This window comes from Mirounga angustirostris, unplaced genomic scaffold, assembly GCF_029215605.1.
Source record: "Mirounga angustirostris isolate CCGP_5_RB_7025 unplaced genomic scaffold, mMirAng1.0.hap1 SCAF_5, whole genome shotgun sequence".
NCBI lineage: Eukaryota > Metazoa > Chordata > Mammalia > Carnivora > Phocidae > Mirounga > Mirounga angustirostris.
In genome coordinates, this window is record NW_026991713.1 from 129,252,488 (window position 1) to 129,267,610 (window position 15,123).

Sequence of the window (15,123 nt, forward strand, 5' to 3'; positions counted from 1 at the left end):
ATCGGGGCCATTTTGTAGATGAGGAAACCAAGGCATGGGGGCGTCCAGTAACATGCTCTTGGTCACAAGCCAAGCAGCCTGGGGAAGTGGGTCAGAAACTAGCACTTTACCTCCAGGGCCCCATTCATAATCCCTGGAGCCGCGTGGCCTTTCTGGTTCGACCACTGGCTGAGTCCAGCAGTGTTTTATTGGAAGCTGTCATTTTATTTGGTAGGAAAGGGTGAGTAAAAGCTAAACACGGCATGGAGATTAACCTGCACCAGGAAAAGCACACACCTAAACATCATACCTCACATCTGTACAGAGTTTTACAATTTAGAAAACACTTTCACTGGTGTGGTTTTTTGTTGTTATTGTTTGTTTTTGTTTTTCCTTCTGACACCACATTGCTGAGGGCCATACGTAGGCTAATGAATACAGCCTCATGTAATGGACACCTCAGCCCTGTATATTTGGGGGTGCTGACAGAGATGACCTAGGGGCAGTCATCCCCGGGGACAGAGTGAAAGGTTTGTTTCAGAACAGGGCACCCCTGGGCACCCCACCATTCTCCCACGAGACCCTGAGCTCCCTGTGGCCGTGGGCCACACCTTCCGTCTCTGCATCCCCAGGACACGCCACACTGCTTGGCACAGAAGGCTCTTCAAACACGTTCTAAGAACGGTTAAAAGCCTCTCTCGGCTTTTCAGCAGTAACTCTGTAAAAACAGGTAAGTTGGTGTTGGACCAGAGAGACGGAGTCTTCCCCTCATCCATTCAATCTGCAGCTAATTCCAAGGGCCCATTTCATGCCAGGCACTGAGCTTGGCACTGCTGTTTCAGGGATTAAAAAAGACACAGACTTCTAACAAGGAAATTTATGCTGGTTGCATGAAAGATACTTATGAAAATAAGTATTATAAATTCTCCAGGATTTTCAAAGTGTGCCTGGGGCTTTGATTTTTACGGTGCGGTATTATGTGCCTATTTTTATTTGAATGAATGCCAGGGAAGTAAATGGGAGGCTAAATTGTCTTTTGAACTCCACATACAATATTAAGGCTTAGATGTAAGGTCATCTGGAACCCACATGGTGTAGGTAAAAGAAGTAGGAGCATTATGAAAATTACTATGAAGGATGTGTTCGATTTTAAGACCAGATCAGCAATTTTCTCTGGCATTATCAGCCTTGCTCCAAATATCACTTAATCTTTGTCTCAGGTTCCTCTTTTATAAAGTGGGGGTGTGCTCTGCCTGGGGCAGTGGGGGAAGTGGCTGGTGGGGCAGGCAGGAGAGGATGTGATAGGGCTTAACGGTTTCCTCACTTTGAAGTGTTCTAAAAATAAAGCGTTTTCATGGCGAACACGGCACGGAATATTATGTCAACACAGCATTCCGTGTTGCTAGGGCAGTCCGACCGATGGTTTTTACAAATCCTCACGCGGCTCTTCAGCTAATGCAGGCAAAGGGCGAGCCACAGAGAGGCAGGCCTTTCTCTTTTCGTCCGAGCATTCTAGGCAGGGCACCCTGAAGGGAGGAGGCAGGCCTTCCAAACGACTCATCAGCCTAGGTTCAACAATCAGACTCTGCCATTGGACGCAGACTCTTCTGGTGGCCTCTTAAGCTGTCACAGTTTTATGTGCCTTGGAGTTTAATCTGTGGAGTAAAAGCCTGACATGTCCCACTTAAAAACTGTTCTCCTAAGTCCAGATTAGTGAACAATTAGGTAGCGAGGAAAACCCAAAAGACCTGATTTTTTTAAAAATGTGGCTTTAATTTATTCATTACTTTTTCTTAAGTCTTCCTCCCGAGAGATGAGAGCAAAGCCTGGACTCTCGGAGGCACTGCCTCCGCGGGGACGAGGGCGCGGTGGCCGGACCCCCTCAGCTTTCCGCCCCCCAGGGGGCGGCACACAACCCATATTGGACTTGCAAAACAGCTAAGCCCCGCCACCATCTGGCAGCTGTACGGGGCGCCGCGTAAAATGAACCGGTGGTCACAATCCAGTTCCCATTAGACAGATGTCCACTTCACAAAGAGAGCACCACACTCAGCATTGGGCTTGGCAAAGAGGAGAGAGGCCTGAGCCTGGAAATTGCGTTTCCTGGTTCCGCCCGAGCCAGGTTGCTTGCTCGGGGGTGCGGAAGTGGGCCAGAGGGAGGATGGCAGGTAGGATGGCAGCAGCTCTCAGAGGACTACTTTATGTTCATTGACCTGTCTCACTCCTTAGAAAACACCTTGAAACACTTCTCCGAGGTCTTCTCACTCAACCTGCTGAGAAGCAATGTTTTCATAAACTAGGTTTTGGTTTATTGAGCCACCGGGTGGCTGAACTCTAAGACCACCACCGGGACATTGGGACCTCACCCAGGGCCTGATGGAGACTGCCCGCAACCCTCTCTCCAGCTTCCATCTCAGTCTCAGGGAGAACACGCAGGGCAGGGCAGGCAAATTGCCCCAAATGAACAAGTTAGCATTCAATCCTAAAGAGAAAGGGCAAAAACAGTGGTCCTTTATCTCAAAACGTCCTATCTGCCTGGACAACTCATGAACATCTTGCAGAGGACTTAAGAAAAGAGAACCCCACTTGCTGTTCTGCCATTGACATTTTTGATTTAATCTAGAGAGTGAAGCGAAGTTGATCGGTTCCCCTGCCAGCCTAAAGGAAGTGGGAGGTGCAAAGGAGAGGTATGTTTCCTGCAATGGCAGGGGTGTATAAATTAGGCAATGCTTTCCATTGATTTTTTTTTTTTTAACACATCCAAACAGTTTGGTTCACATCCTCTTTTGAATAACCGAAAATTCTTTACAAAATACACACACACATACACACACACAAATACCAAATACCCAGCTATACAAACACCAACTAACCTGACTTGAAGGAGAATCTTTAAGCAGCAACCCAGAAGGTGAAAAACAGGCACTTTTACCGCTTTATTGGGTTGCATTAACTCTGCGCTATCCTGGTGTCAATTACTACGATGGTTCTCAATATTAAACACAATCCAATGTGCCGAGCAATATGACGTAAGGCCTACAGTTATTATCCAGAGTCCATGGAAATTTGGGCCAAAGCAAGATAATCAGACACAATTACTCTGAAAGAAGCTGTTGTCCTCAAGGCTAGGACAGGAGGATCAAGAATTTGGAATAATTGCTTGGGTTTGGAATCTATAGGAGGCCCTCTACAGAGTTTCAAATATTTGTTTGGCCAACATTTATACTCTGTCCCCAGAGATCACTGGTTTTTACTGATGACCCCTCCCCCTGCTCCCTCCCTACCACGTTCTTTTCGTTCCCTGTAAAATGTCTATTTAAATCACGTCTAATATTTTCTAGCAAACTAGTTGAGAAAGAAGCCTTAGGTTTCTGTGCAAAAAAAAATTTTGCAAACCCTTCCTAATACACACAGTCTACAAGTCTGGATGCTATGACTGCTTTTCCATCCCTGTCTTCTCATGCTCTACTTACTATATGCTACTTCCTGTCCTTTATCCACTTCCCACCATATGCCAGGCCCAGCACCAGGCACTTAACATTCAGTAGTCTATGGATAATTTATTCCTCTGTGGTCTACTGCAGAGGGAGTAACACATCCATCTGAAGAAATGGTGTTGGAAGAAACGAACTTTGTGTCGCTACAAAGTTTAAAACAAATGTATGTGTGTTGTATAAGTATACAAACACAAGTACACACATACCTCCTACAAAGGATTCGTCACTCTTTAGCATCAACTGGATGTAGATCCATCAGGCAGGGGCCAGACATCCTTCCACAGGACCCTGTACCAAAGACGTTACACGGGAAGAGGGTCCTGGGGGCCAGCGGACATATCCTCCATATCTGCACTATCCTACAGGAGGGCAGCAGACCACTCTGCATTTAATGGAGAACCCTCCAGAAGGTTCATTTAGTGAAAACATTAGCCTCTTCCTGTCCTCAACTCCCTACAGGGAGGAGAAAGAAGAAGGAAAATTAAAGATAAAGGGGAAAGAGGACATATGGGGCACGTTGCTGGAAAGATCAACATCGGACTCCTTCCCCTAACTCTCTTGCTTCACCTTTCTTATACAAACAGCCCAAGATTTTCTGCACATGGGGCCACTTGAGTTACTTTTCGAAAGAGACAATGTTCTCATGCACAAAATGGGACACTGTGTCACCCAAAGCTGACTCCATTTCCAAAGAACTTATGGCCATCCTGTCTTTAATACTGTTCCAATTCCTTCTCTCCTTCTGGGTCAAAGAATGTGGCCTCTTCATCTCTCTGTTCCCAGCCTGAAGTCCTACGCCTTGCACACAGTAGGCGCCGATAGATGTTTATTGCCCTGTGATGGTGCTTTGGTAAACACGGTGTTAGTTTTCTGGGCCACACCTTTCATCTTTTCTAGTCTACATGAAATGGGATCCATGGCTTTCAAGGTTCCAAATCCCTGCTACAAAAGCTGCAGGCATGAGGCCTCATGGGAGCGCTGGCCAGAGGTCCACTCCTGAGGGCTGTGAGTTAGCGAGCTCGCCATCTCTGTAACTTTCATCATGTTCTAAGCTCACCACCTCTTCTATGTCAAAGTTTGGCTCAAACTCTACACTTTGCTGCCGTGCCAACATTTTAAGTCTGAGCAGCAGAATCCAGGGGTTTAGCATTAATTGAAAGAGCTTATCTATATATAGCCTCACTCTGCACTTTAGCATCTTCAAAACTTCAATCATATTCTTTTTTTTTTTTTTTTTTTGAGAGCACAATCCCTCTCTTTTTATGTTTTGCTACAGCCTTCCTCCCTTTTCATTCTTGTGACTCAATGCTCTCAGGCCTTTTAAGTTAACCTCCTAGACCTTTCCATATGGGCTCACCTTCCTAGACCTCTGTGATTCATGCTGCTCTCCTCTGGAAGGCCTCCATCTCCTTGATGCATTTTCAATACCATTTCCTGATATCGGGCACGGTGGCCTATAGAGGAGCGAAAAAGCTCTTTGTGCAAGGTGGTGGATTACCTGTTCTTTATCACTTGGTGTCTGCTATTTTCATTTGTAACGTTTAGCATTTGGGGCCGTTTTGATCATGAACTTGTCGGAGGCATTGTTTCTCATGCCCCCCACCCTCCCTATGACTGTGTCCCTCTAGTGTCTCTGATGCAGCTCCCGTTAAACTATTGGACTTTAGGAAGCAATTTTTTTCACCCAAAACTAAAAAGAAAGCAGAAAAACAAAAAACAAAAACCCAGCAATTCATGGGCCTAGCCATGTATGTGTCTGGTTGCAGGACTCATCCTCCATAGACTTAAGGTCTACCACACCCCAAAATACTTTATAATGATCAGCTTCTGGGTCAATCAAGGAGTGTGATGAGTGGATACTCCCTTTCAATCCTTCATTTCATCTCTGACTCCAATTTATGATCCCCCTAATGGAAATAGAGAAATTACATTTCTTTATTCTTCAAATTGATCACTGTCCAAAGTATATTTCTCTGATCGGGTTTCTCCAATTTGAATTAATGCCAGAACGTGGAAACTGGATTAGGGGCATCTTTCTCAGGAATTTACATAGAGAGTGAAAAAATATTGATCCTAATACCTCTTCCTGTGGTGTCTCAATTGCCGTCCCCATTCTCCCAGACCCATTAGTTTTTACCATTATAATCTGGCCCTGTTCAGCTAACTAGCTCTCTTTTCCAGCTGTAGCAAAAGCTGCTTCTAGGCTGCTACCTATGTGTCTGTCTACGGGCCTTGAGAAATCCATGTACCCCATAATTCATCATGCCACGGGTACCTTTATTGTGTGTTTTCTTCCCCACCATGTGCTCACCAAAGTAGACTGGACAAACCCTCACGCCCTGGACGGCTCTAACTCTTTAACACATATAATTGGCCTAGTTCACTGCAAATTTCTCTAGTGTGATACCTCATGTATCACCGAGATACCTAATGTCTGATTTTCCACTGAATTTCACAGTGGGGGTCAGAACATTTCCAATTCTCTTGACCAAGTGTCCAGAAAGCCAGTGGACTACCAGCCGTCATTTCTGTTCCCAGAATATGAAAACCGCTATCAATCTGTTGCTAAATCCTATTATTTTAGCCTATCTTCTACTCTCTTCCCCCCCCCCCCCCCAATTTGGCCAATTCTCTTTTCATCCCTTTTTAGTCTCCAGTGGTCTTGAAGGTCATTTGATTGTTGTGCATTCATTCATAGTGGCCCATCCTGGCACACTTAAGTCTGGAGGGAGAGCGGGTCTCGTAAGAGGTTTGGGCTAGCCAATATGAGAAAAGAAAGCATATGAATGGATGATCTCAGCATCAGTGAAGTTTGGACAAGGAACAAAGAACCCGAGACCTCATGCCTAAATCTTGTTAGCATCTGGGGCCATATGTCCAAGAAGATTCAGTCTCTAAAGAATCTATGAACACAGGAAAAAGGGTTGTAGCTGTACAAACAGCATTGTGCATTTCACCGTGGTTGGGATGATTAAAGATAATACACTTTTTCACACAAGCTATGTAATGACTTTATTTATATTTTTAATGCCAGCATTCTAAACATCTCTAAAATCTAACTTAACTATGGTTTAACAATAAATTCTAATTAGAAGCAATGCTTGAAGGAGGAAGAAAGCAAATCTTTCAACCTGATTGCCTGATCATCTGGAGCATTTGGAGTGGAAGTGAGGAAGGGAGGGTAGGTCATGGTACGCCAACTCTCAAGCCACGCATATGTGTTTCAGAGAACTGATAGCACCACTCTAAGAAAGCACTCTCTTTCTGGCCAGGAACCCAGACTTCTCATTTCCAAAGATGGTTTCATAATGACCCACAGTATGGTAAGCCAGAGTGGTTCACTTGTGTAACTGATGGGAGAACATGTCTAATGTGGAGAAATCTCGTTGGGGGCAAATAAAAAGGCAAATAAGACCTCTAGGCAGGCAAACTACAAATGCACTCACTGGGAAATGCAAATTGTGAGATCATCTAGATTTAGCTCTTTTAGTCAACCTGTAACATGTGTTGGACGGATCCCAACAGACAGAAGCCATAGAGCCCTGGGCTTACTTTTCATGTAAATTTCTACCAAAAAAATCCATTTCCCTTTCATCCAGAGTCTCTTTTCTTTATTCTCTTGCTACACTGATTCCAGAAAGGCAAACCTACCAGGGACAAAATGGCTGGGGACCAGCTGATGTCCCAGACAGAGGAGAAGAAAATAAAATGGTTAGAAGCAGCCTTAAGTAGTTTCTTTTCTTTCTTGATATTGGCTCTCTCTGGCTCCCTCCTTCCTTTTCTTCCTCTTTTTCTCTCCAGAGATGTAAGGATCAAAATATGCCTAGGACAGATACTATCTGCCAGGGGAGAAGCTGCCCTTTGATAGAAGTGACAGAAATTCAGAGCTGGGCTAGACAGGCATGGTCCAGTGTCAGCACCAGAGTAGGGGGTATTTAAAAGGATTCCTTCTCACTATAAGCCAAAGGAGGCTAATTTAACATTTTTCTTAATTTATCTCCATCAGTGCTGTGGGTGCAGTCTGTATAAGTCAAAATAATTTAGAAGTCCATTTAAGAAAATGAATCGTTAAATCTTTCACACAGCCATATGATAAAACCCCTGAAGCCCCCACACCACCCTCACAGACATGTGATAAGGATCCCTGCCTGCATGAATATAAAAATTCTGACTGCATTTTACATTTATCCTGTAGGACCTCAGTCAGCCAACAATGAAGAGATGTCACAGGAAGTTACACAGTGATTTCTGCTAACGTAAAATTAATTCAGGATGAAAGACCCTTCCTGTGGGCCACTCAGGCAGCACTACCCAAACTGGGGCTGTCCCAGAAAATCTAGGGCAGCAACCCTAGCTTCCAAGAGATTTAGGGCAGAAATCCCATCCCTACTTGTGTGCTCTGAAATGTAAAATTGGTTCATCTTTTTGCATTTTGAATTCTTTCTCAATTACGGATTTCAAGACGACATCGCTTACATAAACTGGTTCCAAGTCCATTTCTGGTACTTAAGGGAAGTTTCTGACAAGAGTTCTTTGAGGAAGAAAGGAGAGGTATGAAACATGAAAATGTCCCCACCCCAGTCCTCCAATGGGATTCCTTCAATAAAAAGGTCAAAGGTGTTCTCTGCAAGCCTTTCACATTTTAAAGATTAAGGTTCAAGAAGACAGCTCCTCTCTTCAGACTATACCAGCAGCATGCACCACTGTCCTCTCCCTGAATATGCAAACTACAGGTAGCTTGTAACACTGTTACTGTAAGGATAAAGGAAACGGAGATGCATTCTCTGAACGAGCTTGAGATGATACATAGTTCTAAGTCTCTTACAGGTTCTGGAGCTTGCTCTCATTCTTCCCTAACACGGAAGAATGTTCTGGACTGGGGGGCAGGGAGGGTGAAGGGGCTGTCCTCTTGTCAAATTCTGAAATGAATAAGATTAGGTTTTGGTGCCTTTCATCCTTCTCCTGGAGAGGAGGCCAAACTCCGATGTTACTAATGAATTCCTGCAGCCTGAAGTAGAGGCATCTGGAAGGGAAGGGGCAACTCATGGTCTGTCCTAGTGGAGGAGCAGTGCGGGAGGGACAAGGGTCGAGTCAGGCGAGGCGAGCTGCTGTCCAGCGAGCCTAGCTGCAGCCTGACCATCAAGAAGATGAAATACCACCAAACGCCACAACCACTACGAAATTGCTCTCTGGAAACTTAATAACTCTTCCCAGAGGAGCCGTGAATTTAATTTTTGTTCCACCCAGAACACTCTGGGCTCTAGGTGCTAGAAGAGCTGCAGCTACATGGTCCTTCCGCCGCGACCTCTGAGCACATTTCGAGAAAAAAGGAAGTTTTGTTCTTCAGGCCTGTGGCACACAGTGATATAGTTGACAAAAGCCACTTCCTGTTTCTAGCTCTCTTTGGGGTAAGAAGTTGCAGGGGGAGGGAGGGAGGAAAGGAGGGAGGGAGGGAAGGAGGGAGTGAGGGGTGATCAATGAGGCATGAGGTCAGGAACGAGGGCCTGGTTCCATCCTCCAATTTCAAATGTTAAATGATTTCATTCTAGTTACTGAGCACAGACCCCTCAGCTTTCCTTCCTGCAAAATCAGAATAACAACATTTAACTTAACACTCAGTAATAATATTTAACACTTGAGCTTATTAGCACAATGTAACTAGCGTTCACGACGGAATATGCTTTTTCAGGGTGCTATGATCCCGGGGTACGACTTTGAGGAGAACAGAGCTATCAAGAGAGCAACGATCCGAGGAACATAGTTTACCAACACATGGAGGCTCTGAGCTTGGGCTCAATGGACACACCGCTGTACCTGCCACCTGGTGCATGGGGCCTCACTCGCGATTGATCGCCAAGCCCAGACCAGAGCTACCCCTCTGCCTTTATCAGCTTCCCTGCCTTAGGTCTCAGAGGACATTCTCTCACACCGAATACCCTTCCTGACCTTCTCCCGCACCTGTCTAGGTCCTCTCCAGCAACAGGTGATCCCGTGTCTGGGCTCACTCACAGAACCACAAGCCTCAGGGCCCTACTGCCCAATCCTCACCATCCTGGTGTCATGGGGCCTCCCTGCTCTTCAGCAATCCTGCTCTTCTTCTGCGTTGGATTTTCCAAAGCAGTCGTTTTAAATCTTTTCCCTTCTCCTTATGACTTCTGTTCCACTGGCCTCCTCAAGAATGAGCTGTCTACTGAGAAGACGAGGGCATCTGTATTGTCTACTTCCCCCCATGAGACTGAAATGTGCTTGTTGCTACTTCCTTCTAACTGCTCTGCTGTCTCAACTGAGGTCCCTTTCTACCCTTTTCCCTGTGCTCTTCAGCCACTCTTTCTATCTCCTCAAACACCCTGATTCCTGTCTTTCTTATGCTTTCAGTATGTCCTTTTGCTTCACCTTTTTATTATTTTCTTAAAAAAAAAAAAAAAAGGCCAGCCTACTAGAAAGGGCAGTCTCTACTCACAGCCCCACATGTAAACCTACACTATCCGTGGCCTCCACCTTCTGAAATGCTCTCACGCCCTCCCGACCACCAAAGCCACTGGCTTTGCTTGGCCCACATCCTTCTTGGCGTTACTGTGGCACCTCAGACTCAACGGGATCAAAACTGAACTTACTCTTCCTCTCTCTCCCGTTCCCTCCACTGCTGACTGCTCTCCCATGCCTCCCAGTGAAGGCCAAGTCCTCCTGCTCATCCCCACCTCAGCTGAGTTATCAAGCCTCCCTTCTTTCCACCACCATCATGTCTGTGTCACTCAGGAAGCGCCTTCTCTGCGGCCCCGGCCACCGGCATCTCTGTTCAGGCCCCGTGCGCGTCAGCCAACACACTGCCCCGGTCTCCTAGTCTCTGTTCCCCTGGCTGCCAGAGCCTTCACAGACCCTCCACTGTCTCTCCAATCAAATTCTAATACTCTGGCCTGAGAATGAAGGCCTTCTAAGAACTGGCTCCAGCCTCTATTTCCAGATGTCGTGACCTTCTCCTCTGCCATTTCATTTCATGGACTTCACATTTCCTTTGAACTCTGGCAGGACTCATAGCTCCCAGAACCTGCCCTGCACTTTTTCACCTCCCTGCCCGAAATCAGGCTGGTCCGTCCACTTGTAATGCTCAACACTGTCTTTACTTACTGAAATCCTATTTTTCTCTTTTGAGATTTGGAAAAGATGCCATGTCTTTCTGTCTCCACAGCTGCTAAGTATTCATTCCCTCCCCGAACTTCCAGAGTTCAAATAGGCTCCTCTCTTTCTTATCCTTATCCCATGGTCTTCAATATTATCGTGACCTGTGCACTGGCCTCATGGTCCCTGTTAGATTTCAAGTTCTTGGGGACAGCGATGATAACAGCAACTATAACAGTAACCATCGCCTTAGTAACACAAGCTCCTACCACCTTTCAGCTCTGTGCAAAGCATATAACTTCATCTTAGCAACCCTAGGAGGAGAGCCCCCATCCTCAGATGAGATCAGGTAACATGCCCAAGGCGGACACCCAAGGAGTGGTAGAGCCAGAAACAGAATTTAGGCTTGTCTGTCTTCAAAACCAATGCTCTTAACTACTAGGTGGTAATTTCTCACCACCCACAGACTCAACCAATAACTACTAAATAAAACATCATCTCCATGAGTCCTGGTAGATGGGATAGTTCACCAAGCTGGGTTCCTCAGAGTTGCAGACTCTGCCTAGCCAACACATACATTAACAGGGAGAAGGCACAGACAGTTTAGGGTCTCTTAGAGGACGCTTTAAAAATATAGAAGAAAGTTTTTATGCTTCAAGACTTAGGAACATCAGGTGCACAATGAAAGAAAAACCTAATTCACCTGGATTGGGTAATAACCTGATTTTGTCTGTTTCCTTGGAACCACTCATGTCATTGAGGCAATGAATCAAGACTACTCCAAGAGCCCTACTTAGATCATTTAGACCATGTTTAGTAGAAAATTCTGTTATCTGACGCTATGCCACCAGCCCTGGGAAAACATGACGACCATACTCTGCTGACAGAGGACCAATGCAAATGCGGGGTCCTACTGCACGTGTGCACATGAAAATACCGCATGGCACACACAGGTATGAGGTAAAGACAAGCTGTGGTTGCTGCTCTCTATATGCAAGTGGCTAAGGGCTGTAATCCTCGGAAGGGAATGTCATTATGCAGCTCAAATCCCATCACAACAAATACCGTTACAACAGAGATATCTGTATAACAAAAATCCTTTCAAGCTTTGGCTGAAAGCCCACGTACTTCAAGCAATATTTGATGTGAGATTTGGAGTCCACAGTAATGGGAATTGGCCTATATTTCCAAAGGTAAGATTTTAACGATTTCATCTGTAAATTCTCTCCCACGGTACCATGAGTTGGAGTGATGTATGATCTAAGCCCATGAGCATGAAAACCAAACACAAAGCCAAGGACCAAATCAACCTTGCTCGTGAAGGGCAGAAGTCCTTCCTTTCATCTGGGAGCACTGAGGTACAGGAGAAGGCCTCTGAGCCACACCCTGAAATGGAGCAGAACAAAGATGGTGTGTGGCCTCATTTCCCTGAGGTGAGCACATGGTGGTACAGTGTGTGAAGACAGAAGGACTGTGTTCAAATTCCGACTTACTAGCTGGGCCCCCCTGGACTGTTGCTTAACTTCTACAGAGCCTCCATTTCCTCATCTGTAAAATGTGACAAACAGCACCTAATTTCAAGATTTCGGCAAGAACTGAAAGAACTGACTCCTAAAACAGGGCCTGGTGCATAGCATACGTGCTCACAAAAGTTCGTTCCCTCCTCATGCCTCCTCTCCCCTCCAAGACTCTGGGCTTATGCAAACTATTTAAACGAGGTTAGTTGTAAGACCTAGTGAATGAGGTCAACAAAATGTATAGTTTCAAACACAGCCTGGTCAAGACAGTGCTCAGTGGAACGCTGGGGAAAAAAGAGAAAATGGTAGAAGAACTAGAGCATGCACACTTTCATGACTAAAAGGAGGGTCTTCTGGCTAATGTAAGCTCTGTGTAAAATCAAATGCAAGTAATCAGGCAACAAAAGAAATGAGCTTTGATCATATATATCAGAGGTCATCCTGAAAAATGCTGATAAAATGAAATTTGGAGGCATGTCTTCCTAGACTGGGATGTACTATGGCTAAAGCTCCAAAACACTCGCTTACTGCCCCTGGCCTAGTTCTCCGTGGGTGTCATTCTAGATGGCAGGATGGCCCTTATTTGCTGACCTTTTAGCTCTAGTCCAGTGCACTGTACTGTCTTTCCTCGATAGGATGCTACAAAAATTAAATATTAAAACAAATTCTAATCTTCTCCATTTGGGACACATGCAGGTAAGTAATTCAGGAATATTATCGATAGACTTCTCAACATTGCCCCAATTTGTGACATTTTAAATGCTACTGAATTTTAGATATGTGATTTTTTTTTCAAATTATGGGACAATCGAGTTTGTGGGGACAAAATTCCACGTAAGCTATTTGGAGAACACTCTTGGTGTTACACGTCTTGAGACAGAAAACGGGAGTCCTAGGGAACATAATCTGAAGGCATGTCTGTTCACCCTTATAAAATGAGTACTGGCTTTAAAATTCTTCAAAGGTTTCCCGAAGTGCTATCAGACCGCAGCAACTAGAGAGAACATGAGGTGGCCCACCATTTCTCAGAGCATCAGTCTCAACAATGATCTACTCCTCTCCCTTCACCTTGACAGTAAGAAAGAGGCTCCGAGAAAAGTGTGTGCTAACATTCATGTGTTCAACTCAAGGATATGTACGTTCAAAGCCAAACAATGAGTTTGCAGGACCTCTCCTGAGAGGCAACAGAAAAATAAAATAATAGGGCAGACCCAAATTCCAAGGCACAGAGAAAAAAGAAAGTGCAAGAGCCACTGAAAAGACAGGGGAGCCCTGGGTAGACAGCCCAAGACATCAAGAACAGAAAGAACAAAAATACGAAAGCAAGATTACAACAGCGACAAAGACCAAATGGTAGCAGCCGAGGAGATATTTTTAAATTTAGTTTGCACAGAGCTTGCAAAGGACGATTCCAACACACGGAAGCTTCCGCCCGGTAACGAGCTTTCTGGTCTCTATTTTAATAACTGAAACCCCCTCTCCCCATCACCCTCGTCTTAAAATGGAGGCAGTAAAAACCACCAGATTGTACACTTGAATCTTACCACTGGTAAGGGCGTAAACCGCAAGCATTTTTGAAGGTGTGCTAACTATTTCAGGCCACTAGGGCGCTTCTTCCCGCCCGAAAAGGCACATTTCACTTAATGACCCCCATCTAAACCCCAAGAATTGATGTCCCTCTTAAAAAGTGTACCCTTTCTTCCTTACACCAGTGGCACCACACTAACTGTTCGGGAGGCATTTCAGGGTCCCCACAGGCGACGGAAAAGTAAAATGCAATTGTAATTGCACGGGCAACAACGGGGAAGGCAGGGGGAGAAAGAGTTAGCTTCTGCAACGCAAGGCTGAGAAACACGGTTCCTTAGAGAGGCATCCACTCCACCCGAGAGGAGCCTGCGCTGCCGAGGAAGCCACCTCGGGAGAGCAATCACGCGCCTGGACAGAGGCGCGGCCGCGCGCTCCCGCCGCTCCTCCCTCCCGCGCGTCCCGGGCCGGCTCGGTCCACCTGTCCGGCAGGCGGGCGGGCGGGCTGACGGGCGGGGGCGCGGGTGCCGGCGCGGGGAGGAGCCGGGCTGGCCGGAGGACCGGGGCGGCGGTGGCGGCTCCCCTCTTGGTCCTCCCTCCCGCGGGCAGCCCCGCCGCCCCCCCCCCCCCGCGGCGTCCCCCGACTGCACGCCCTGCGCCCTCCCCTCCCCCCGCCAGCCGCACGCGTCCCCCCAGCGGTCTGTACCTTTGCTCTGGGGAGGGTTCTGACTCCGGTCCCGGAGGACGTTGATCTGGTAGACGGCTCCGTAAGGCTCAAAAAGTTCTTTCAGCTCCTTTTCCGACCAGGACCGGGGGATCTGTCCGACAAACATCTTAATGGCATCTGGGTCTGGTTGGTCTGAGTGATCCAAAGCGCCGTTCATCTTGTTGGTTGTGCCGTTACTGTCAAAAAGGGAACCGGGAGCCAGAGTTAGGGCTGCACGGTGAGGGACAGGAAGAAAAAGAATGGGGGTGGGGGTGGGGGCGGGGAGGCGGAAGGAGGAGGAAGAGGAGCACGGGGCAAAGTGCCTAATGAGTCGGAGAAATTTGATGAACTAAAACAAAGCACAGGCACCATTAGGTTGCTCCGCGGCGGCAGCGGCTGCGGGCTCTCACTGCAAGCTGCTATTCAGCATCGCCGCCCGAGCACAGGGCAGCGCCCCGCCGGCTGTCACCCGGGGCGTGGACATCTTGAAGCCCGGCTCGGGAGGCAGCTGCAAGTTAAGTGCAGGTCTCGCTCTGCAAGGCTGCCACCAACGCATCCGCAGCGCTATCAGCCCCACACTGGCTCTCGTGTGCAAAGAAGGGCAGGGCTGGATTTCTGCTGGATTCTCCCCCGCCGCCGCCGCCGCCGCCCCCGCCCCGCCTTTTGGAGGTTTTTTGGAAGAGAGGAGAGAGGTGGTAATAATAAAGTCACATGAAAAGAAAATGAAACACTTGGCAGCCCGTCAGATGACTAATGCAAGATGCTGGTGATGAATTTGCAGAGT

The 15,123-nt window shown here is 46.8% G+C and overlaps 1 protein-coding gene across 11 annotated transcripts in view; it reads right to left on the minus strand.

The window, feature by feature from the left end:
• Nucleotides 1-15,123, minus strand: part of CELF2 (CUGBP Elav-like family member 2) — a 521,311-nt gene that overhangs the window by 144,252 nt on the left and 361,936 nt on the right. For 10 of the 11 annotated variants that reach the window (XM_045874446.3, XM_045874447.3, XM_045874438.3 and 7 more), the window contains one exon: nt 14,340-14,536. In XM_045874446.3, the coding sequence (XP_045730402.1) occupies nt 14,340-14,536 (197 nt within the window). Of the gene's footprint in view, nt 1-14,339; nt 14,537-14,708; nt 14,906-15,123 lie in introns of those variants that run through there. The other variant, XM_045874444.3, reaches the window with a different exon arrangement.